This window comes from Canis lupus, chromosome 7 (assembly GCF_003254725.2).
Source record: "Canis lupus dingo isolate Sandy chromosome 7, ASM325472v2, whole genome shotgun sequence".
In the NCBI taxonomy this organism is placed as follows: Eukaryota; Metazoa; Chordata; class Mammalia; order Carnivora; family Canidae; genus Canis; species Canis lupus.
The window spans coordinates 29,498,310-29,525,088 of record NC_064249.1 but is presented as its reverse complement, the minus strand read 5'-3'; the positions used below and the strand labels follow the sequence as shown (position 1 = coordinate 29,525,088).

The window sequence follows — 26,779 nt, the reverse complement described above, 5'->3', positions numbered from 1 at the left end:
AAACCACTTAGCACTTTATGTTTTAATTATTAGATTCGCTAACTATACTCTTTTCTCGTCATCGTTGTTGTCCTGATGCCTTGCACCATGCTTGGCACAAGTCACAATGATAAGCTACATTTTCCTAATGGATAGGATGAATAATTGGAAAGGGGAGGGGTAGAGACCAAAAATTGACCCTTAACATTTGCAGCACAGTGAATATTACCATTTTTATTCCTTTTATGATGAAGAAAGTACAAAGGGCTGGGGACAGAGACATCACAGGTGGAGGAAAGATAGTGTCAACTCTGCAAAATATATCCCTAAATTATACATAGAAGGGAAATAGAGTCTCAGGGCAGCCTTTCCCAGCTAGAAAATTGGGACCTATCCTGGTGAGTTTGCTGATAACTTCTATGGCTACCAGGGCATATGCCAGTATTCCCAGGAGTCCTGAACACATCTCCTGGTGCCAGTAACTCAAACAACCTTTTCTATTCCCAAAGCAACCTGGCCATTCTTTCTTTCCCCTCAAGTTCCTAACTGGAGTCTCATTCTCTCTGTCTTCTTCCTTATTCTTGTCTGACTCGAGCCAGATTTGCATAGGTTTCTCTGGTTTCTGCATCACTGGCATAACTGGGTATGGCTACAGTCTTCCTTCAATTCAGGAAATTCTTCCAATGCTAAGGCTTTCAGCTCTGCCCAGACTCTTTCATCTTTCCATTTTACCTCCTTCCCCCTTCCTCCTGGAGCACAGAACTCTGCACTTTGGACTTCCAAGCAAGCATGGCTTATGTGGAGGGGAAGAGTAGAAGCATGTCCCATTAAGGCTTGATGAGGACCCTGGGTTTCATTCAAATAGACTGACCTGCAAAGAACCTTCATTGCCACCTTCTTTAATTTCCGCCATTTACTCCACTCCACTGAACTTCTTCATAGACACTGTTCAGCCCCAGGCCTGCCTGCAGCTCATTTGGTAGTAAAAGCAGTAGTGAAGCTGTGAGAGGTGGCCCAGGAACCAGGCTTTTTTCTGGCTGTGAGCATGCACACTGTATATGCAGTGTGCAAGAAAGCCATTGTCAGTCATATAAAATGGTTGCTATGGAATATGTTGAAAGTGGGAACATGATTTAATTGTGGATTTAATTGTAAGTGTGATACTAGTCAGAAAGGCCCAGGAAGCTGGCACTGCAGCCACTAACCAACTCAGGGAGAAGAAAAGAGCAGCAGAAACCGCTTCGGAGCTCCAGCTGATGTTGATGTATGTGGACATCCTCAGGTCTCCTGGCCCCCTTCCCCTCACCCAGATTTGGTAAGTGGCAGAGCTAAACATTTGCAAATTCACAGTCATAGTCAGTCATCCGGCACATTATGAACTTCCACTGGCGATCCCTGTGGGGAGAGAGTCAGAAAACCAATGCCAGTGAGAAAAATCACTGCTGAGGGAAAAGCAGTGAACAACCTTTGGAGAATTTAGGAACTGAAGGGACACCTTATCTCACTTTGTACTGTAGGAAGTCTCTAGAAAACCATCAGGTAATCATCTGTGAGGTCTGGAGTCCTAGACACCTCCCTCCTCTGTGCAGGTGGCACATTGTAGGTTACTGGCTATGTGGAGGTCCTATTTGTCATTCAGGGTCAGCTGGCACTGCTCTGTCCCACGGGTACCTCAAGGACAAATAGGTTAACAGCTTGAAATAAAAGCATTTATTTAACATTGTCTCCATTCCATTGTAAAGAATCTTCTCTTAAACAGGCCACCCATTTGCTCACTTATTTTTTTACTGAATACTTACTACATTCTAGGCCCCATATTATAACGCAATGTGTTTCCCTTCAGAAAACACTACTGTAGGGAAACTAAGTGAAGGGAAATAACTCTAAAGCCTCATAAAGTCAAAAAGAAAATGCCTGCCATTCATGCATAACAGAAATTGAATTGCGTATTAGTTCTAGAGGTCAGGCATGGGTATGAAAGTACATACAATTGCTCAGTTTTGGAAAATGTGGTGTGGATACACTTCAATGAATGTTCTTTGCTAAGGGCAAGCCTATGTTCTTTGTTCACCTATTGAACAAAAATTTATTGAGTGCCTACTCTTCATGGCGCTATTCTGATGTAATATCATATAACAGTGATATATCAATTGTAATCATTATTCTGTGAGTGCATTCAGTATATCAAAAACATTGCACTGGTGTCCAGGTTTGCTCATTTACTCTTCACCATGATTCATAATTTAGGTGGAGAAGTAGACTTAGAGCAACATGTGACATTCTTTAAGACAATGAAGTGACAATTTCAGATTCCAAGTGTCCACCTGAGATCTTATTCCTTCTCTTACACAACAATATCTCCATAATTACATGCCCATAACCCTATCAGAGGACATGGCTGTGAAATCCTCTGCAAAGTCCCAACAAAGGGCAAAAATCAAGAGTCGTTCCAGATATGATCATGCAAATCCTTCCAAAGCACAGCTGGGTCATTTAATTTTCGAATTATCCTTCTCCCTTTCAACCTGGAGGCTTCTTCCCAGTTGAGTTTATCCTAACCAACAGGTAATACTGAGAAGGTCTCCATCCAGCCTTTGATCTGGAACATGAGATTGACCACATTTAGTTCTGGGAGATACCTCTTGCCAGCAGCTATGGGACATATTGGTCAGCCTAAATCAGGGTTTGTAGTTCTGAGTCTGCTGCTCCAAGTGATTTATTTAAAATGATTTGGAAGAGCTTCTCCTGGTACGAGTCCTGAGAGCCTTGGTGCCCAACTATTTATTAGTATTTATTCCTGCAGTTGTCAACAGAGGACATGGCTTCTTTTAGATGGAGATTAGCATATTGGTGGCATGCATGTTTATCAAATGAATTTCATTACTATAATGAGTCTTATTTATCTGTATACCAACAGACAGATAAATAGGCTCTTAAGCCAGGCATTCACACTACTCTTTTAAGAGGCTGTTAATTGATGCTGAGCCAATTTTAGACTTGGTCCTAAGAGAACCAAGGGACTCAATCAAGCTCAGTCTTTGATTTCTTTCCAGAACAGTGTCTTTCAAGCAGGGACACTTTTGCTCCCCCAGGGGGTTTTTAGTTGTCACAATTATGGGGGAGGGGAGATTCTACTGCCATCTAGTGATAGGGATCAGGGAAGCCACTAAACATCTGCAATGAAGGACAGGCTCTGGCAACAGAATTATCTGGCCTGAGATGTCAATAGTGCTCAGGCTGAGCAACTCCATTCCAGGAGGAACCCACTATGATTTGCATATGGAAGGAAGGTCCCTGACCAGTAGGTCCTGGACTGAGGATATTTCTCCAAGCTGATGGCCTTAGTATCTTTCAGCAGAGTTGAAGGAACACATGCTGTGGATCTTTAAGCCATTGATTGTTAGTGACAGCAACAAAAATCACATGGCTATGTTCATTTTTTTAAAAATGCATGGCATGATATCTGTTTTCCAAGATTTGGGGTTAATCCACATAACTTGAAAAATTTCAAGCCAAAGGGAATTCAATATTTTAACTATATATATGTAGTAGTAATTTTGGATAGTAGGCTTTATTATATTATTTCCTGCCTTCTTTTTTTTTTCTAAAGATTTTATTTATTTATTCATGAGAGACAAGGAGAGAGACAGAGACACAGGCAGACTCTCTGGGCTGAAGGCAGGGCTAAACCACTGAGCCACCCGGGCTGCCCTATTTCCTGCCTTCTTAACCAGCCAATGCAGAACTTATTTTCTTATTGACTTGGAGACATTATTAAGAATACTGAGCACCCTGCTGCACTGTTATCCAGTCTGTCCTCAGGGGTGACACACCTGTTAATTGTCACCAGGCTCCCACGTGTTTTTTTTAAAGATTTTTATTTATTTATTAATGACACACACACACACACACACACACACACACACAGAGGCAGAGACACAGGCAGAGGGAGAAGCAGGCTCCATGCAGGGAGCCCGATGTGGGACTCGAGCCCGGGTCCCCAGGATCATGTGCTGGGTGGAAGGCGGCGCTAAACCGCTGAGCCACCTGGGCTGCCCCCACGGTTTTGAGTTCTAAAGTCTTTCCTTTCCTTTCTTTTTTTTTCTTTTTAATCTTTACTTTTCTTAAATATATTTTCTTAAATATATTTTGCATGTGTGCCACATCATTTAACTATTCCTGCTGGTGAAGAAAGTTTCATTCCATGTACTATTTACCCTGTTTATTTTTAAATTTTCTGCTTCTAGAAAATATGCAACTAAGCTGCTTAAAAATGGATCTAAAGTGAAAATGATTAATGTGTGAGAAATGAAGGGTTGTCTTAGGAATAAACATAAAGGAGTCTACACCATGCAATGTGTCTTTCAGAGCTGTTTAATGTTTGTTCTATTGTTTTGTTCTTGTTTTTTAAATTCTGGGCCATGTTAACTTCTGTTAGGGGAGACATCATTTCATTTAAAACATAAATATCCCTGAAAAATAAGTCACACTCACATTCATCATAGTCCATTATTTAATGAGTTAATGTAAGTTTTGTTCTGTTTGTAAAACATTTACTATGACTTTTCAGGATTTCATGCACTGTGTAAAAGTGATTATCACCTGACCAAAAGTACCTGAATTTATTGAGTAGGGAGGAAAGTTCTCATGTTCTTCCTATTGTTCTGAGCGTTTGGAATAGGATTGGGGAGCTGCTTAGGAAAGGAAGAATTTTGTTTTGCCTTCAGGTTATATAAATCCTCCCCTTTCCTTTCTAAGGAAGCGGAGTCCCTTCCCCTTCTCTTTTCTCCCTCCCTGCAACCCAAGGTAGGGGTTATCTAGAGACCAGCATGGGCACCTGGGGGTCCAATTTGACAGTGGGTACTCCTTTGACTATTTTTGCCCTCTCTTCCTGATACTGGATCAGAAATAGTGCTCTTTGAAATCGAGTGAAGGGAGCAGAGCCTAGAACATCGTAGGAGACCAAGCTGAGGCTTTCGTGCTCTGAGTGGCCTGGAGCCCATCCTCCTCTCTAAAGGTGAGCTGCTCCATGAAATGGGTTTATGAAAATAGCTCCATTCCCATGGCCTTCCATCACCCAGGCAACTCTCAGTTAATTCTAAACCAAGTAGGAAATAAACTAGGGGAAAAAGTGGATGGAAATTCCTGCCAATGTGGTCCTTGCTGGGAGCTGGTCCCTGGCTCCTCCTTTAGCTCCTAGCCCCTAGGAAGGCTCACCTTTCTACTGCAGAGAAAGTGGTGGTTGCTCCTCGCATATAGTAGTCATAATTGTAGGAAATCATGTCCATTTCCTCCCCATAGTGGCCTGGATATTCTGTGGTCAGCCTATGCAAGAAGAATAAAAGTTTACAGGAAAAAGATAAAACACACTATTATTACAAAGAAGAGATGGCATTTGAATATGACAGGATACCCAAGCCAGAGTTAGATGGCCCCCACCAAACCATTCCAGGCTGTGAAAAGATGGGTGCTTTCCTTCTGCTTCTCATCTTTCTTATTCTTGTCGTTAAACTACACAAGATGTTGATAACTCCCCAGTCCTTGAGGAAATATTAATTACTATCAATAGTAGTCCATGCCATGTAAACCTGCTGGAATCATGTTTCCAAACTGTGGATTATGATTATTAGTGGATCATGAAATCAATTTAATTGGTTATTACCAAATGAGCTTTAAAAAAGAAAAAGTAGAATAGAAAATATCAGGGCATATGCTAAAGATAAGTTCTTGTGTATCTGTGTAAAATTTTCATTTCAAATGTAGTATATACATGTATTTATGACGTATGTATGGTGTGATAGTTTAATATGTTTTTTTTTACTGTGAGTTATGATTAAAGTGTATGAAAAATGAAGTTGTATTTAATCCGCACAAAGGTAGTCTTTTCCTTGTCCACCATTGTTTCGTGGCACCTGAAACAGTTCCTACTACATAGTAAGTATTTGCTGAATAAATAATGGCCTTGGGAGAGTCACTTAATCTCAGTTTCCTGGTCTATAGAAGAATGAAAGCTACATTATAGGTTTGTCACTGGATCTAGAAAAGATATGTGTGGATCATAGGAGCAATTTTGTTTCTTCTTCCCCCTTCTCCTTTTCCTTCTTTCCCCCTCCAAGATTAAGTTAATCCAAGGCCTCTACATGAGTAAGTTTGCCATGGCTCACCTGCAATAAATCTAGAATCTCCTGATTTTCATTATGGGATCTTTGGGACCAAAATAGTCCTTTCATTGTGAAATGGATCTGCCAAAGTTGTCTGCTTCTCCAAGGCAGTTGTAAGTGGCAGTAATTTCATCTGATTTGGGTTCACTGTGTCATTGTATGTATGTTGTATATATGCTGATGGTAGATGTTCCACTGTGTAAACTTAATATTGCAAGGATTATCATGAAATCTTAAAAAGACTGATTTATAAACTGGAAGCTCTCCAAGGAGAATCTCAGTGTTTGGATGCAGCAAGATCAATGGTTAGCTCAAGATAATGTGGAGTTAGCTAGAGCCCTGAATGCCCATTCTCTATCCTTACAATTGTTCCTTCTTCACATGATGTAATTATCCTTGTTTTGGGACTTTTCTCAAGACATAATTGCTCTGGAGCACCTGGGTGGCTCAGTGGTTGAGCTTCTGCCTTTGGCTCAGGTTGTGATCCGGGGTCCTGGGATCAAGCCCTGCATTAGGATCTCTTCATAGAGCCTGCTTCTCCCTCTGTCTGTGTCTCTGCCTCTCTCTATGTCTCTCATGAATAAATAAAAATAAAAATCTAAAAAACAAAAGACATAATTATGCTTCATTAGGATGCCAAGCCCAACCCAGAATGCATTACATGTATTTTCACTTAATGTGCTCATGAAGAGAAATAAGGCTCTGCTAATTCAGAAATCTATTTTGTGCTTCTAAAGAGACCCAAACAAGGACTTCCTCTTTATAATGTAAGTGCTAAATGACTCATAAGTGGACTTAATAGGCCCTTACTTGGATCCCATAGATTTGTGATCCATGAGGATGCTGACAAGTGCTAAAGTTTATCCCAAAATGAGGCATTGGTTGAGACCGTACATAATACAAATTAGAATTTAAAAAAATGGGGTAAGAGGTGTTTTCTGTACTTCAGGGAACATAAAATATTTTCTAGAACTTTGAGGCACTCTTGAGATTCAATGTACAAAAACTAATTGCCAAACATTTTTATATGTTCAAAGGCAAAAATCTATATATGGCAATACTGCACTAAACTAAATCCAATGGCAAAATTATTTGGAAACAATCAGTCTAGATATTTATTTACTTATTTATTTTTAAAGATTTTATTTATTTATTTGAGAAACAGAGAGGCAGAACGAGAAGCAGTCTCCATGCCGGGAGCCCAATGCAGGACTCGATCCCAGATCTCCAGGATCAGGCCCTGGGCTGAAGGCAGCGCTAAACCATTGAGCCACCAGGGCTGCCCCTAGATATTTATTTTTTAAGTCTTTGCTGATTTGATGTCAGATTACTTGCTTAGTTAAACAAATTTGGAATAAAGTGGAAAAGAAAGGCTTGCATATAAAAAATAGTGAAGTTTTAAGCTTCAAAAGGGAAAAATTTATCCAGTATTTTAACTGGCACTCTCTATTGTTCATTTTTGATAGTGATCAGAGATAGGCCCCCAGATCAACTGGACAGTCTGTCTGGAAGCCTCTCTGTGGGAGACGGCTATCAGTACACTTCTAGATTGCCCTGGAGAAGGCATGGTGCATGTTCATTGGTAAATTTCCATCTTGGTCCCAGTTAGGGTTTTGTTTTACTTGATTTTTGGTGGTGGTTGTTGTTCTGTTACAAAACTGTGAGATAAGTTTAGACTATTTTACAGAACCTTGGATTAAGAGGGCCAGGGAAGGAATTTGGACATTGATGTAAATTATGCCTGCTTAATGCAACTAAAAATAGGGAGAAATGGCCCAAATCATTAGTAGAAAGTGAACCTCCCAAAAACCATCCATAGAGGGAACTACTGTTTCAATATGAGTTTTAGAACCGGATAGGTGTGTCTCCATTTAGTTCCTGATGACATCATGCACACACAAAATGCCTTAATAAATGAAAGCCCCAGTAATAGCTCCTCTGAGAAAACACAGAATTTAAACTTTTAAAGCTAGACACTGAAACAGAGGCATAGAGACTTGTCAGGAAATTAAAAGACGCTACAAGGAAGCAACAGATCAGGGTTTCATAAGCAGTGGCATTGAGCTTCCTGAGGGCGGGTGGGGAAGAGTTCTGTGTGGTTCCAGCTTCCTTGTGAATTACTAGGTCACTCCAGGCAGCTGTTTGGCAAAGCATACTTCGTGCAGAGCATCGCCATATATTCCTAGACGAATTACAACAGTCAAGCAAGGGTCTAGCTTGGCAAGATGAAGGAAAGGGCCAATCAGTAAGATGCCTTTATTCAATGGACTGAGATGGGTATATAACTGAAGCTCTTCTATCAGGATCTGTATCTACCCCTTTACAAAGAACTGTGTGTGTGTGTGTGTGTGTGTGTGTGTGTGTTCCTTCTCTCACTTCCTTTTTTAAAAGATTTTATTTATTTATTTATTCATGGGAGACACAGATAGAGAGGCAGAGATGTAGGGAGAGGGAGAAGCAGGCTTCTTACAGGGAACCTGATGTGGGACTCAATCCCTGGTCCTGGGATCACTCCCTGAGCCAAAGGCAGATGCTTAACCACTGAGCCACCCAAGCATCCTACCTCCTCTCATTTCTCCATGAGTGGCTACTGGGGTACACTTCCTTACCCCATAATACATTTTCTGCCAACAAATGTTCAAACAACATTTGAGAGAAGCTTTTTCTGTTCAGTCCAACCTCTAATTCTGTTTTTGCCCATATTTTCTCCATTTCCCAATTAGCACCTTGTTTTAAATATACTGTTTTAATATCCTGTTACTTCTCAGCACTACATATCTAGCATTTGGTTTAAAAAAAACAGGATCCTGGGCAGCCTGGGTGGCTCAGCGGTTTAGCGCTGCCTTCAGCCCAGGGTGTGATCCTGGAGAACCGAGATCAAGTCCCACATCAGCCTCCCTGCATGGAACCTGCTTCTCTTTCTGCCTTTGTCTCTACCTCTCTTTCTCTGTGTCTCTCATGAATAAATTTTAAAAAAATCTAAAAAAAATAAAAAAAAAAAACCAGGATCCCATAAAAGCATTGTTTTCATGATGATGACCAGTAAGGTGTGCTCCTTTAAAGGTCAGTGGTACTTGGCAGCATATAAGCCTTAATGAGCTAGTTCACAGTGGCATGGAGGAGAAATTCAACATTTGTAGAATTGATATTTTGAGGTTGGCCTACACTCTACATCCAGCTACAAGGAATATGTCCTTCTCTGACAGGCAAATCAGTGAGGATTTTTTTTTTTTTTTAATAAACAGAATCTGTTCATGAGCAATGCTCTTGCATACTGCTTTTCCAGGTAAACTAGCAGGAATGGGTATATTTTAGGTTAGACTAATTTGTTAATGATATGGCATCCTGAATAGGAGCTACAACAGAACTTGTTTGAATTATTTTTACAAAGATGAAAAAAAAAATACGGCCCAAATGCAGTTATGTACAAAGGAAAGCATGTGCAAAGGAGCAGCCACTTGGCTTCTCCTCCAGAGAGCTGGGGAACTGGCCCTGTGGAATTGAATGACCAGGTCTCTGTAGCCACCAAAGTGCCCTCCTCTGTGGAAAGACCCTAGACCCCGGGAGGATGAGAAAGAACCTTGCATGTTCATGTCTGTCTTTTTTCAGCTTTTTGGAGATTTGTATTTCAAATGATTCAAATATGTATCACAACAGGGAAACCAGTTCCAGAGATATCTCTGACTTAAATTAGAAGGAGGAAAACCTCTGACAATTTTCCAAATTTCTCTCTTGGAACTGAATTTCTAGCTCACCGTCTATGCCTGGGGTTGCTCAGCAAACACATTTGTCTCCACTCCTGCTGGCTTTCATCAGCCACATTACATCATGGTCATCTTGGTCCTAAACACTGATGGGGACAACTCCACCTCCAACATCTCTACTCCAGCTAAAATAACCCCCTCTTTCCTGTTTTCTTCCAGATATCAACTGTGTTGCTACCTGATACTTCACCCCTGTGGGTCTTACTTTCTCCCCTGGATTGAGAGAACCAGGATGGGGCAGAGGGCATGTGGTTGGGAGGCAGATAGGCTTGCTTGAACAGACTTTGGAAATGTGAAAGAGTTACAACTTCTGCACCTCGGTTTGCTCATCTGTGTGAAACTATCATATTTTCTGTGTGTGAGAAGGCAAAGAGCTAACACATGAGCACGGGCTAGGTGCTCAATAAATAAAAGTATCATCATCATTATCATAGGGAACAGAATCAAAGTGTATAAATTGTACTTATTTTATATCCATTCACATTGACTGGCCAATTAAATAAATTAATAAATGGAGGAATGAATGATTGTCTCTAGACTCCAGGAAAGGCAAGTAGACTAGCTAAAATGGAGTGTGAGTGTCTTCATCTCTGTCATAACAGCTTCTAACTTGCTTGAGGAACCAGCATAGAAGCTGCCCTTCTTACCAGCCTCTGGGCACAGTGCTGAGCAGGCACCTGAATGGGGGTGGGAGGTTACAGAAACAGCAATGGAGGTGCCTATGACATCATTCTCGTCCCTGCCATGATTTCATGGGGACTGGTCTTGTTGACCAGTCTTGTATTAAACAACATCCATCTTGTATTAAAATCTGAACCATGAGATGAGGAGTTAAAGATTAGCTTTGATTGAGGCTTTGGGGTGGGGACAGGGAAGGAGAATGTTCTAGTTGGCTGGTTTTGTTGTTGTTAACTAGAACTACTTAGGAATTAAGAAAAATATTCTCTGGTGTAGGACCTGAGCTTCAGGGGAGATAAGCAGCGGAGAAAGTGACATTTGAGAGTCACAGGAGCTCAAGGTTGGAGGAAAACTGAAATGTCATCTATGTTGATTCTGAGGAATGACATTATTTTTTTCCGTCAAAACATTATATGCAACGAATCTAGTGAAGGGCCACAGGTCTGGAGATGAACCGGAAATCGATGCTCAATTCAAAACCATCGGTTCCTGGAACCCTTAGCCTGTGCCTGGCCAGCCTCCCTTGCATGCTGATGGGGGACAGACTGGTGCGTGGCAGGCAGGGGCTGCAGCTGCTTGGAGACTGGGGAATTATTATAAACAGGCTTTCAAGGGTTGTGGCTTCTTCAGTGACATGTGTTTGTGGTTTGCAGAAGACTGGACTAAGAATTTGAATTCTCATATGTAAATAAATATGTGTAAAATTTATATACGTATCCAATCCTGTGGGGACTGTTTAATGACAGCATGTCTGAATCTATCCATAATTCACTCTTTTGCCAAAGTTCAATGAGGCCATACAATCCAATGAGAAACCTCACAGTCTGAAATGAGAGCGGCACCTTGGTCCCCAGTGAACAAATAAATCTTGCACTCATTTGGGGGTTGGTTGGATGATTTGTTTTCTTTTCTTTTCCTACAAGAGTGGTGCTATTTCTAAATCCTTAAATGTTTGCAAATGCAAAGATGATAGTTGCTCATTTAGCTAGTTCAAAACAGGGTCAGGCTCAGTGTTGCAAAATGGCTTTCAAAGTAGGAGAGAAAAATGTTCCCACCCACATGCGTCCAGTTCCTGGGAGGTAATTCTAGCCAGTTTAAGTGATGTGAGGGGAGGCTTCAAATAGGAAAGTTATCAGCAGTTTTCGCTGTGGGAAGGTGTGGGAAAACACTTCTCACTCTGACGGGCTGTTAGAAAGATCAAATAAAATAATGCTTGTGAGAGAATCCTTTCCAACTATAAAACATCATCGTACCAATGTCAGGTTTCACCACTGTTACTGTTCCTATGGGTCTGCAACATTCACTCAAGAAATTTATTAAGGGTCTATATTGTGCCAGGCAATATGCTGAGATGCTGAAGAAATAAGACCTAATTTCTGCTCTAGTCGCTTCATGTAGTTTAGAAGGACATATAACGTCATGACTCAGGCAATTTAAGGATGCCACTAAAATGTCTAGATACCCCAGTGGGATAGTGAGTCATGAACTGCATACCACGGTGCATACTGCAATCTCATTCTGCTGCTTCTCCAAGCTTCCCTTTGAAAAAGTACCATTTCCTTGGACAACCGCAGTGGCTCTCAGCTCTAACACCACGAAGTCAGAAATAGATGCAGATAAACAAAACCTTGCTCAGAGGGACATACTTCCAAGTTGACTTGCTGTATCTTTCTGAGTAATTCTCTCCTCTTTTCCCCCATGGATTCTGCTGGCCATCAGTGACATGTCTGGGTGGTAGAGTCAGGTGAGGGAGGGGGTAGGCTATTGTAGACCAAGGCTAAGGGTCAGTTTTGCCATAGGGCCCTGAATGTCTTGGGCAACTGAAGACATGTTGCTCATCTTCCTTTTTTTCATTTTTAACCTCAGGACTTTGTTCATACATGTGCATCTCCATGTTCATGAAATTCTTAACATCTTAGCAATTGGTGAGCTGCATCTAAGAGAACTTGAGAAGTCATTTCTAAAGTGTGTGAGAGGAAGGACATCCAATACTTGTGGGGAGCAGGAGGAGCCTGGAACCGGCTCCCAAATGACCAATGGAAATCTGGAGCATCATTAGAAAATTAGTGGAATTTTGAGACATAGAGACCTGGATGTCTTTGGGTCTCAGCATTCAAAGAAACAGGGTAAACTTCAAGCAACAATGCTCAGGATAGTGATGCAGATCACAGACTGCATAGAGTATGGGGACCCTGGGAAGATTAGATATTTCTCCTTTATCCCACCCTTACCTCCATTCACCCCCACCACTGCTGTTTGACAATTTTTCCAAAATGAGTGAGCCTCAGTTTCTTGCCTGCCTTATCATCAAAAGCCTTGGGTCCTACGTCCACTTCTTGTTGCTGCTCTGTTTGGCCAGAAGCTAGGTGGCCAGCCAGTGACTGTGTGACCTCTAGAGGGGCAGACTCTCCCACCTATTTTGGCAGAGAAGTCGGTCCTTACAGTGATGTGACCTGTAGGTGTTCCAGGTCCTTTCTCCCTTGCCTGGAGAGCAAAGAGCCCATCACCCCCAGTTACACTGTCTAAGTGGACATCTCTTGTTTCTCTGCACAACCAGCTCCAGTCACTAGTTCTGCTTCCTGATGGGTGATCCCACCCCTGACTGTCATGACCTTGGGTAGAGTCAGCCTTTGAAAGACCCTTCAGTTAGTCAGGAGGCTGGGTCTACACTGCAGCTGAGAAGGTTGAAGGGCACAGGTCCATTCTGTGTGATCAAAGCCAGTGGCAATACCAGACATATATTATCTCATTTTATCTTCACAGAATTAGAAAGTAGGCCAAAGTTATTCATTCATTCATTCAACAAATGTTGAGTGCCTAATAAGTGCTTGGCATTAGTTAAGGGCTTGGAATATATTAATACAAAGATCTTTGCTTGTAAAGAGCTTACATTCTTAGGTAAGGATGGGAAAGTGGGATTTAAAACCAGATTTAAAAAAAAACAACACAAACTTTTAGAGTTAAGTAAGTAAATTATATTTTCTGGGCCTCTTCACCTTATTCTGCATGCCATTCGGAATCATTTATTCAAATATGCACTCAATAATTATCAAGCAGATACTATGTTCCAAGGATTACATTGGGCCCTGGGGACATATGTATCTTCCAGTTCAAATGTAATCCACTAAGTGCTATAGTGGGCATCCATGAGGGGCAGAAAACAGGACCCCCACACACACTTGGAATTCCCTACTGTCCTTAGGCTGTCCATCCTCCCTACCACAGTAGCTCGGGGCTGACTTCTCTTTATCCCTTCTCTCCTGAACATGCTCCTTTGGATCACACAGCGTACCACAACCCTGATGTATTCCTTTGGAGCCTGAGGGGAAGTCTTGCTAATGTAGTAATGGATTAACTGTTTACTCTTTCAAATAATTTATTTACATTTTAACTGGTTTTTAATGCCTTGCAACAAGGGAGGCAGATGGGGGGGGGCACTTTCTGTTAGCAGCCTGGGGATGGGAAGATTGGGGAAAGCCATGCCTCTCATGTCCCAGGGGGCAGGCTCCTACCTTCTCTTCCCACTCTGTGGGGCCCAGTCATCTTTAAGACCTTCATCTTCTCTTTGAAAACAGTTATGGGCATCTGTATTGCCTTTTGCAAAGGCACCTTTGGAGTCAAGGAATTTTTAGGGCTCAAAAGAACCTCAAAGATCTTTTGGTGGCCTTCAGGGAGTTTGAAGGCTCCTGGAAATGCTGTGTAAACTTTTGTTTGAATATGCTGAGGTGCATTTTATTTTTTCTGAAGACAAGATCTACAGCATTCATCAGATTTCTTAAAAATCTCAGAGACCCAAAAGAGGTTGGCCATCATTTTAAGTGGTGGACTTAAGGAGAGGGGCCCTGTCAATATAGAGGCAGGAGCTCAAGTTCATTGTTGCCCCATTGGTGCTTCTTCCACTCCACCCCACCACGTGCAGGCTTTAGATCTTTGCTTCAGTATCTATCATAGTTCTATCCTAATATCCTAGCCACCCCTGCTCACCTGCCATGGTAGGATGAGAACTGCTTTATGGGGGCATCTTTGGAGAGCTGGAGCAAGCCCCTGCTCCATCATACGGCTACTGATATTGACTGGCTATGAGCTCTGAATTTATTATTCATCATTACTTTAGACAGAAAAATGTTAGCTTTTGGAGTTGCCTATGCCTAGAGCCATTGTGCCCTGTGTGGGCGTCTGTGGAGTAACACTGTCTGGTGGCAGAAGAAAACATAACCCGCAAAGCTCCCCTTTTAAGCATCACACTGCAGAGAGATAAATCACTTGAGTGAGCCAAGCTTCAAATGTTGACACTTTTAGATCCCTTTGTCCAAGGCAGAAATGCCTGGCTTGTTTTTAGACTGAAGAACTTTGGATAAGTTGTGTTGTCAGCACCCAGTGGAAGTTATCAGGGTAAATAAATATACACATATTCTCCTAGTCAGTTTGAAAGCTAGATCAGGGAATATTTGGCATCTGCCCAGGGAGCAGGAAAGGAACAAAATTATACCAACTGGAATTACCAATTGATCTAGAAAACACTAGCCTCTTTGGTGTATAATTATATACTACATTTGCCACTCTGACCTGTGACAAGAAAAAAATAGATTCCCAAACAGGTCCCCCGCAGCCTTGGATGTGATGAGAGAAAGAGCACTGTAATAGGAGTCCATAGATCTCAGCTCTAGAGGTGAAACCCCATAAAATAGCTGGGTATCTTTGGATAAGTGACTTCTTTGTTCTACTGTTCTGTTTGTTTCTTTCCTGCCAAAAGAGGGGTATAGATGTATTGGGTTGATGAGCTGTGAGGTCTATCCCAGTATGATTATTATTCTAGCCTTTTCATTAATTTTATACACTCATTTCCTTCTATCAGCTGCATGCTGCTTTCCAAGCTTGTTCATGACAACCCAGGCTTATCTGAAGTCAGAAACATGGACCAGAGAACCCCCCCAAACTCTCCCTCAGCCCCAGGAGTCTTTAGGAGTTGTATTTGGCTACCAGGCTCACCAGCAGGAATATGGACATCTCTTGCTGTAGCGACAGCAGTAAAACTGCCACTCCCGATCCAGCACAGATTCGAAGTAGCGGCTCTGGAACCCTGCCACCAGCCCGTTGTTGGAACATGTCTGGTACCTGAAGAGAAGAGAACCATTCCAAGTGAACTAACGACAAGGATGCCGAAAACTCCAGGTCCCACAGCTACTGAGCCAGGCCATGCTTCAACTGACCTAGATCCTTGACAATTTATTACTTTTTTTTTTTTTTTTTCCAAGAGGAAGGGAGAGAGAGAGGTGGGAGGGAGCAGTAGAGGGAGAGAGAGAGAGAACTTAAGCAGGTTTCACTCCTAGTCATGACACAGGGCTCGATCTCAGGACCCTGGGATCATGACCTGTGCTGAAATCAAGAGTCGGACGCTTAACCGAATGGGCCAGGCAGGCACCCCAATTTATCCTATTTTAATGCAAATAATAAAGACTTCGTCATATTTGTAGAAATAATATATGCTGACCATTAAAATTCAAATGATTCAGAATATTTGAGCTGAAGGAAATTGGGGAGCACTGCTCCTGATAGACTTCTATGAATTGATAGAAGAAAGCATAAATGGATGGGTATAGAAGCATCTAGATTTTCACAAATGCAAGATTGTATTATTTATGGCACTTAAAAGAGAACACAATTTATTTTACTTGCATTTAAAATAAAAAGAAGACAAAGATACACACAATGAATGGATGAACTTCAAACAACATTTCTTTTGCTCAAGAGCAAATAGAGGGGGGATCCCTGGGTCGCTCAGTGGTTTAGCGCCTGCATTCGGCCCAGGGTGTGATCCTGGGGTCCTGGGATTGAGTCCCACATCGGGCTCCCTGCATGGAGTCTGCTTCTTCCTCTGCCTGTGTCTCTGCCTCTCTCTCTCTCTCTCTCTCATGAATAAATAAATAAAATCTTAAAAAAAAAAAAAAGAGCAAATAGACCCTTGGGACTTAGCATAGGACACTTGTTCACTCTAGCCCCACATAGCTACAAAGCCCAGATGGGTGCAACACATTGTCCAGGGCCATGCAGAGGGACACTGGGACCATATCCTCAGGTTCTCATGACTGTAAGATCTCTGTGGTTAGGGCAGGTTTTGCTTGGATTTACCCCCGGTGCCCACAGTGGGTCCTGGCATATGGAGGCATTCCTTACAGGGTAGTGAGAGGCCAACTGACCTTATCAAACTCCCTCCGGGGGTCTTTCACCTTTCTTAGATGATCTTTCTAATTCTCCCAAGAAGGTAACTCTTCCTCTCTGGTCCACAGACCCTCCCTGAGGCCACATGCATTATCATTCTTTCTTTCTAGCTGGGCTGCAGCTGCCTTTTATCTTCACAGCACCTTCCTAACTAAGCATTGGCTTTCTCCCACCCGTACCCCATATCCCACTGGTGCCTGAAGGCTGCCACTTTCTGTTGGATGATGAGGATGCTGTTCTCCACTCTACCACAGTGGGCTCCTACATAAGGTGGGGTCTTTCACAAATCCTTCCAAAATAAGTCTTTAGTCCATCAGATTCTCTGCATTTCCTATCCACCCAGACACTGATCATTTTCCCTCTCATAAGTGAGCAGACCAGGAGATTGTCTATGTATAGCTTGATAGCTACTGGAACACAACCCCGTTTTCCAAGTACAGATAAGTTTCCAGAAAATATAACATATAAAGTAAGAAAAAGTACGCTGTGCTGATAGGTGAGAGGGACCTTGCTGACACACAAACTATAAAGCCATTGGTGGTGACTGGTTTTGTGTTTTTTCTATTCTATAGGTAGAAATAGGTAGAAATGATCTTGTGGATCTGATGAAACTAGATATTAAATACATTTCATGACTCTGATCAGAAAACATCTGTCCTTTTTGCTCATTTATTATTCGTTTATTCATTCATGCATACCTACATTCAAATATGCATGCATTTATTTGTTCATCCACTCAACAAACTTGTGCCTGGCTACTCTTCTGTATTAATCACAGTGCTTCTGTGTTGAAGGAACTGAGGGATGGGCTTGGTGCTTGGCCAGCCTTGCAGATTAGCCTGAGTTGCCTGTCCCTGGGACTTGGAAGAGGTTCTAATGGACCCTAGAGACCTCAGATATAGGAGATCAGGAATTCAGATTAAAATTAAGATTAAAGTGTGCATTGAGACCTATGGCCCTGACGTGCTAGCTTTCCTTCTCTACCATTACTCACATCTCATCTGGAGAAGTGCCACTTTGGAAAACATTTGGCATATTTTGGAAGCCACATGATTGGAATGGAATGCTTGGGTCTGGGATAGTGGATAGTCCAAGATAGTCTATTATATCCTAATTCTAGCAGTGTGAGAGCTTTTCAATAGAAAGCACTCAAAGTTGTAAATGATGCTTCTGTGATCTTCCTTCTCACCATCACTACAATTCTGGCTTCCTCTAAAATAGCCCTTTCAGAAACTCAGTAAGCCTGTGGTTTCCTGGTGGCTGTTGTTTCATTGTTTTGGTCTGTCCTGTGCACTCTCATCACCACAGGGGACAGTGTTCCCAGGGTGGTAAGTTCTCTTAAGTAAAAATAAGTGTAGCAAGATAAGCTGACCTGTTTCATGGTGTACCAGTTTGAAGGCAATCCAAGTTCCGTGAATTCTCCGCCAGCTGTCAGCCAGGCAGCTGGCCCCACAATCCTATACGGGTAGTGTGTGTCACTCCCTCACACACCACCTCAGATAATGCTGCCCTGTGAAGATTATTTGGATACTAGAGGCCCAGGGCCTGAGAACATCTGGTGAAAGTTAGAAAACCAAGCAGAGCTCTCTTCACCTAGCTCCTGTCCCACAGTCTTCACGTTTTGGTAAAGCAAGCATGCATTGGAGTTTCATAGTGCATGAGGCCAACACAATGAAATTAATTCTTCCAGAATTAGATTTTTTTTGAGGGTACACTCATGTGGGGATTAGTAAAGCAGAAGGGCTAAGAGTATGGGCTATGCTGTAGGACTGGTGCTCTAGTCACTTCTGGCTGTGTCACCTTGGGCAGGCTTCATACCCTCTGTTAGCCTCAGTTTTCTCACTTGTAAAATGGGCACATACTTTTAAACGGTTTTATGAAGACCAAATAAGACAATGCATATACATTCTGGTGCTTAATAAATTATTTATTATTGATGTTTTTGATGATTAATAAGCTATTTATTATTGTCATCGTATTTCATTGCATCCACTCTACAATTTTGTGCATACTTGGCCAAAGCTACCTTGGCTCCCCAGTCCTTCAGTCAGAAGAAATCTAGTGGACTCCAATGCAGTCCCTGAGCTACTGTTTCCCTAAAACAAAGCTCAGGGAGGTTGGCTGTCTTTGTTGCTGATGCACACCCACTTTATAGTATAGATACTTTAGTGGATGGTAAATTCCTTAAGGGGAAAGATCATTCAATCTTCAGTTTGAATTCTACACAGTGCCTGACAGTGTCTAGCAGATGTTTAACAGAAGAAAGAATGAATGGATAACTGGTCAGAAGTCTTTTATCACCAGAGGCAAGGTTGACATTGAAAAGCCTATAACTCAGATCCAGAAAGGGCCCTGAGACTTCCCCAAGAGTGAGTGATGATCTCCCCACATCCACCTTCTCCCTTAGGAGCAAAGCCTGCTTAGGCTAAGGGTGAGACATGAATAGAGCTATGGGCTTTCCTCCTCTCACTTCCTGTCCTTTTCCATCACCTTTTTGTAAAAGCACCTTATTTGACAAGACTCACTTAGACATTTGGCCACAAGCTGCAGCTTTGGGATAACAAACATGGGAACAGGGGTGAGGACTGCTGTGAACATGAGGGGGATGGGGGAAAAGGAGAGGGCTGGAATTGCTGAAGTCGTTCAAACTCAATTTTTAAAAAGTGACTAGTGGTGAAGACACACCAAAGGCTCTGCTTCACTTCTCAGTGCCTGCTCTATGCTCCTGAACCACCCCACAAGAGTATGGACCCAAGACTGCAGGCTTCTGGGTGGATTGTGACAAACCCTAGTGGAGCCGTGGGTGTGGACTCCCTAAGAACATCCCCTTGGAGTCTGAGTTTTTGGGGGCCCTGCTTCAGAGGCTGTCTATTCCTCAATTCAGAAGGCATATTTTCTCTCTCACCATCCATCTCTTTGAAAGCTGAAGGCTAAATTTTGTTTTATAAACTGGATCATTGTTGGCCCTGCTCCACCTGCCAGAAGAAACTTTCTAGAGGGCAAATTACAAAGCAGTTAGTTATCTTTTCCTGACAATATTCAAGGACCTTCTTTGAGAGGGTAGTCTTCTGAAAGTGGCTTATCTCGAGGCTGTCACCTGGAAAGCAAAGACAGAAACCCTTTCCTGTGTCTGCAGCAACAAAACGAGGAAACAACAGGGAATAGGGGAAGAGCTATTGTTGAGAAAGCAGCAGACCCAAGTTCTGTCCCCACCCTATCCTTACCACACTGTGTGGAACCTCATCTAAGTCACTGCAAGGAATGAATGAAAAAGGACACCCGCCAAACTCTTGGCCGACATGGAAACTGGAAGAGCAGGATCCAAACGCATTTTTCTGAGGCCAAAGCTTTGTACATGAGCAATCAGGGAGTTGCTCCAAGAATGTCCTTTGCTTCTGGCCCATCCTCTAGCCAGGCTTTTTTCCCGTCTCCTACATCCTTCATTGGGTCAAGAGTCATTGGTCAGGCCAAATGATGGAGGCTGTGACTGGAAAGTTTGCACATGTATGGTTTTGTTGGTGAACTCTTATGGAGTTTTCATCTTTCCCTCCAATCTCTACTGGTTTGGGTCCAAATTTATAAAAAGTTCAAACTCTTACAGTGATGAGTCTGGTGTAGAATGGTGTAAAGCAGTGTAATCTTGGTTAAGCTTTCATAGTCACATCAAATGGGTGGGTGAGTTGTGCTGGTTTCTTTCCTCCCAGTTCCACAAACATGCAATGTGCTCCAGTCCTTTTAGCCAGTTTCCAACCAAACGCAGAGATAGGAAAAGAGCTCTCTGTGCTGGGGAGACTGTATGGCACAGCCTTCTTTACTCCCCCAAATATCTCCCACAATCCAACTTGATGAGGGCTTAAATTCCACCAAGAGAGATTCATTATTTTAGAGTAAAGCTTGATTCCTATTAATTCTATTTTCCCCAGAATAATCCTTTGAGTTGCTCTAAGGCATTTATGACATAGTCACAGGGTTTTAGAATGTTCATCAAATCTCCCAACAAATACTCATTGGAACCTACTCTATACTTGGTACTATACTTGGTCTGGAATCCTTTCTAGAGGACTGTCCCAGTAAGCACAGGCTAAGATTAGACTAGGAATAACTCAAGGGCATTGACTGTATGTCATTCATCTTCATGTTCCTGGAGTCTGGCAAAATTGTGATAATAAGCATTTGGTAGTAAATGAGTGAGCAAAAGAACTCACCAAAGACAAGCCACATGATGGAGAAGAGAAGAAAGGAAAACTGTCCAACAGAGCTGTGTTAGCATCAAGGTCAATCTGAGACTGAGAACAGTGGGCAGGAGCTCAGTTTTCCATAATCTGACTCTCCTGGAGACGAGGGCTCTGTATAATACAGAGCAATCCTCCTCGCCCCGATTTGTGGTTCTGAGCACTCAGAACATACGGCATCCTCCTCCTCAGAGAGTCTTTCTCAGTTTACCATGGGAAACCCACATTTCCCACCCTCTACTCCCAACCTGATATATATTTGCTGTAGCGCACTTGTCATTAGCTGATTTGTATTTGTATATTATTTGTCTTCTTCAAAACAGGCTTCACAAATGGGACTTTGTCTTATTTGATGCTGCATAGAGTATTTCCCAGGGTTCGTCAGCTCTAATAGAAGCTACCATTTAAAAATACCTTCCTGAGATCTTTTGAAGCCCAGGGCCAGGGTAGAAGGGAGGCAGTAAGAAAGCAAGTACCAATACACAGAATGTTGTTACTTTGAATTCAGGCTCCATGTAAATCTGCCTTGCTCAAAACCAGCCTCATCAAATTCCAGATTCACTAAACTTGTATTGACTGCCTGTGACGTGCATTTGTTTACATTGAGATTTAGAGTTCCTTTATACATTTTTCCCATAAGCACACAGTGATATCCCCTATTGTGAGGTGGGTGCCACACCTTCCTTTCTCCAGAATGACAAATCAAATCCTCAGGACCACAGGGCTAAGAGATGATAGAAACAGGAGCTATGAATCAAGATTTCCTGATTCTAAGACCAGAGTTCCTTCTACCACATGACAGCTCATCCTCACTAAAAAATTCCAGCTTCATTTTGTTCCACATAGTATCTACATGTCCTATAGCCTGTGCCATGCCAAGTTAGAGAAGATTCCCTGAGAACAGCCTAGGCATGCTCTGAAATGGCAAAGTGCCACTCTTAGGACTCAGTTAAAGCCTCTTGGTGGTCATTAGTAGGGGAGCCAGCATGCACACTCAAATCTGGCACCTGAAGAGGTACTTTTCTACAGAGAAATTATAGCAAACAATAGTGTTATGAGCCACTCAGCTATGCTTGGAGCACCACCTTTCATTTCTTTATTTTCAAAGATATTATTTATTTGTTTGAGAGAGGGGGAGACTGAATGGGAGGGAGAGTGGAGAATCTGAAGCAGACGCCATGCTGAACACAGAGCCTGAGGCGGGGCTCAATCCGAGGACCCTGAGATCATGTCCTGAGTTGCAGCCAAGAGTCTGAGTTTCACCCAGGTGCCCTGTGGAGCACTTTTAAATCTGTGCTTCAGTTAGCAAATGTCTTTAGTAGATCCTATGTATTGTTGTCAAATCTGTGTTGAGACTCCTCCTCCCTCTTAAAATAAACCTGCAAGCTGATTCATTTATATGAAGCAGCCAAATTCACAAAACTATCAACAACTCTTCTCTCAGGGCAGATTGAAAACTTGCAGCCCATGGGAAGTGTAACTATCCCTCAGCCTATGAGCAAATTCTTTTCTTCCAGATTTTTCACTGAGACTGAAGTCTAAACTCAAAGCAATAATCATCGAAATAAATGCTTCTGGGGTAATTGGTATCAGACCTGGGGCAGTTGAGTTTTACTGTAAAGGAGCTGTTTTTCATGTTTGTACAGTTTTTTACTCTGTGATTAGCAGAGTAGGAGGCAACAGAGGGTGGAAAGGGGGAAAGAAAATTGTTTGAGTCAGCATAGCCCAAAATGTGGAGGCAGAGGTAGAAGAGTGATCTTACTTGTCAGCCTCTCACTAGACTCTCATTGGCCAAACAAAATCATGTTATGTCCACTCCCTTCCTTTTTTGCTTTTCTTCAAATAGTCTGGGAGTTAATGACAAACCAGATGCAAGTTGGCAAGTTTAAAACTAAACATCATTTGCCTTCTCTCCCTAGCAGGGATAAACACAAAGATCAACAGAATGCAAGAAAAATCCAAGTGCATTTTCAGGGCCAAACAGAGCATGGGGTATTGGAGTTGTGGATTCTTCTGAGATCATGTAGTATGATCACTCATTTTCCAGATGAGATGGGAGCCTAGAGAGTTGAATCCCTGGTGCAAGATCACATAGTCTTGGAAACTGGATCTGAATCCAGTCCTTCTGACTCAGAGCCCAGGGCTCTTCCTTTGGGGTTAAGAAATCAACTCTGAGTGCTGCTTTACTATATGGCTCTAAAAAGGGACATTAGAAAGGGACCCCACCCATATAATGACCCATAGATGAGAGGACAGGGCAGACAGTATACCTAGGTTGGTCCTGTGCTCCATGCCAGGCAATGGGTCTGGCAGTGGGAATCTTTGAGACAAGGCTGGACTCTGAGCTGGCCACCTATCAGAAGGAGTTTTGGATAATTAAATCTGCTCACCAGAGGCCTAGTCCTCCAGGGCTGGGCTTCCACTGTGACCTTGCAGATCCCATCCTCCCAGGATGAAGAACTTCCCTGGGTCCAGTCCTGGCCCCTGGATGGGCTGATAGCCCGCATTAGGTGGGAGCAGCAGGCTCTCAAGTAGCTCATCACTGTGGCCAAGAGCACACACTTTGGAGTAAATTCACTAGATCCAAATCCTGGCTTTATCACTTTCTAGCTGAGGAAACACTTGGGTCTCTAGAGCATAGTTTGTCTACCAATAAAATGACTTAGATTTGTTTTGAGCATTAATGAGGTAATCCATATAAAGCATCAGCATAGTGCTAGCTCAGGGTAAGCACTCAATAAATGGCAGCTGTTTTGACTACTCCGAAGTCCCCTCTTTTGCCTGGCTCCTCCACACACGTGTCAGTGTCTTTTCCTCTCAGTGTCTCATCATGGTTCTGTCTGCTGATCGTGTGATCCCCCAGAGTTTGACCACCCCAAAGCTCTTTCTACCACATGCCTGCAGGAATCCTCATAGAGTCCTGCTCTACAGATAGCACCGCAGCAGCCTACCTTGCTAGCTGGGCTTCTTCCTCCCTGGACCTGGCTCCCCCAGAGCCTGTCACCCCCAGGATCCACCTTCCCCCCCCCCAGGGGTCCTGCTCCCCATCCAGGCTGCATGAATAGCCAACCTAGCAGTCAGTAGTACTGGGATGGGCTCCTGACCAACTACTGGGGCTGAGACTGTCACACCCCACAGCAAAGCACAGGCTTGGATCATTTCCATGCCATTGACTGCGGCAGAGCCCAGTCGAGCGAGAACAGCGCTTCTCCCTAAAAGTCTTTAGTAAACTATTTTCTGGCAGTGAAACCCACTTTAAATTCAGACAGAGAGAAGGACTTTGGTGCTTATGACTGAGAGAGCACATTTTACCAGCGCAGCAGAGAGGTATTTAATTTCACTTCTCTTTGCCTGAATTTCTTTGCCCGCTCTCCTCCATTCACTTGTTTTCAAAAACCACACTTCTCAAACTGTCTGTAGTGAGGTAGGTCTAGTCATTTATTGTCCCCAAACTATTGTGGACCAATACTTTTGTAAAACAGTAAAAGTAAATTACTACAAAACGAGAATGCCTTCTGGACATTACAACAATGTTAAAATTGCTATAAAGTGTCTTAAAAACTTTTCATTTCTGTACCTATCATTTTGCAGCCTAGAAAACATTTCACAGACCCATGGTAGTCCCTGGACCAAATTGAGAGGAGGGCCGCTTCTGGAAGGAGCAGAGCCACAGAGGAGCCCATCTGCCATGGGCACTGCAGATCCTGGATTTCTGTCCTGTAATGTGGGCTACTGGGCAGCAGCCCTGCCCTTGAGAGAATGAGTTCCTGGTCTAGTCTTTAGAGGCTGGGGTCAAGCAGACCCCCCCCCCCAGGGTGAGGGATATGCTGGGATGCCCCCCCCCCCCCCCCCCAGAGTGCAGGCTGCCCTTACCACTCCATCCCAGCTCTGTTGATTTCTTCCCACCAGCACTCCGTGGGCTCCCCGAGGTTCTGCGGCGTGGGCATGCAGGCATAGTTCCACTGTCTGTCCGAGCCTTCTTTCTTGTTGAAGATGCTCCTCACGGCCACCACCACCTGCCCGTGGGGACACTGGTAGCTGAACCCCTGCCGGTTCAGATTCACCCACCCGTCGTCGCTATAGTCATGGTACTGCTGGTATGGGTACCCATAGTCTCCGTACTGGCCCCAGGCCACGGTGACCAGTGGCAGAAGCACCCATAGCGGAGTGAGGTCCATGCTGCCTGGGCTTCTGGCAAAAAGTGTCACCCTAGGTTTGCTGGGCTGACCGTTTTATACAGCTGCCGCTGACATGTGGCTTCCAGATGTGGGTGAGCAGGCTCCAACTGCAGTGTGTCATCGTTTAAGCAAAACTTTTCGGCGTGGAGATCCTGGCCATAAGTCCATCCAGTTTGTTTTAAGGTGGAATTCTAGGAAAATGTAAGGAACATACAAATGAAAGAAACTCTCTGGAGAAAGACCAACCCTGTGAATAGATTATTAAAGCAAATGGCTTCACACCCCTTAGAAGCCTTCACCTGAGAGGACAGTGTGTTTGCCCCCTCATCACTCAGGACCTTCCCTCCCTCTGCTCCCTTCCCCCAGTAAACCCCTGCATTTGTTCTCCAAACTAGACTTGCAGGACCCCACAGATGCCCAGAGTGATTTCAAAACACCAAAATAATAGGGTGAAGGGACAGAGTCATTAAGCTTTCTGCAAGTTTAGATGCCTGGTTTCTTTTAAGTTCTTAGCCTCATGTCTTTTGACTCTGAGTGTACACGTGGCATGCCAGTTTGCAAGGCTACTCTGTGAATTATTGCCACACATGGAAGTGCTGTTGGCCCATAGGGAGAGAAGTTAGGCACTATCTCTGCACTTGAGCATCCTCCTAGGCTGCTGAAATTGGACCTAGCTACGTCTACAAACTGTGCTCTACTCTCACGTATATAATGAGTTTAATTTGAATAAGTTGAATTTATCCTTTGTGGTTTTTCCCCTCCATGTTGGGGTTTTCTTTTTATTTAACTATAATGTACAGATAACACAATTCATCTTTTAAAATATTTAGCATATAGTCATTTAACCAGTGCCATAATTGAGATGTAGAACAGGTCCATTAACCCCTCAAATCCCCTTTATGCCCCTTGGTAGTCGAATCTTCCCCAACCCCTTGTTCCTGCTAATCCCTGTTCTATTTTCTATCACTATAGTTTTGCTATTTCCAGAATGTCGAGTAAATGGAATCATACGTAAGTAGTCTATTGAGCCTGACTCCTTTCCCTTAGAATAATGCTTTCAAGACTAGCCCACATTGCTGTGTGTGTCAGTAGTTGGTTTCCTCATACTATTGAGCGGTATTTATGGTATGACTATATACTACAGGCTCTTTATACATTTACCAGTTGAAAGACATTTTTCCCCCCCAGTTTTTGGTAATTGTGAAAAAAGCTGACATGAACACCCAAGTGTTCACACAGGTTTTTTGTGTGTGAATATATTTTTATTTCACTTGGGCAAATACCCAAATGGGATTGCTGGATCGTAAGGTTAAGTATACACTTAAATTTATAAGAAACTACCTGATTTCTAACATGGTTGAACCACTGTGCAGCCCTACCAGAAAATTGCCATTTCTTTCTTTCTTTTTTTTAATTTTAACGATTTTAATAGGGTATTAGGTTTCTAGAGGTATATCAGTGAGGTTTTGATTTGCAGTTCCCAAATGACTAATGATTTTGAGCATTTTCCCATGTGTTTATTGGCCATCATATGTCTTCTTTGGTGATTTAGCTGTTCATATTTTTTG

General features: G+C 42.9%; 1 protein-coding gene across 1 annotated transcript; it reads right to left on the bottom strand.

Annotated features, from left to right (window-relative positions):
• Positions 1 to 186: 186 nt before the first annotated feature.
• On the bottom strand, positions 187 to 25,319 carry DPT (dermatopontin). The gene is made up of 4 exons (XM_025430439.3): positions 24,907 to 25,319; positions 15,572 to 15,697; positions 5,197 to 5,304; positions 187 to 1,374 (listed from the first exon to the last, which is right to left on the bottom strand). The coding sequence occupies exons 1-4, from the start codon at positions 25,209 to 25,211 to the stop codon at positions 1,308 to 1,310; spliced, it is 606 nt and encodes a 201-aa protein (XP_025286224.1). The 5' UTR covers positions 25,212 to 25,319; the 3' UTR covers positions 187 to 1,307.
• Positions 25,320 to 26,779: the final 1,460 nt, after the last annotated feature.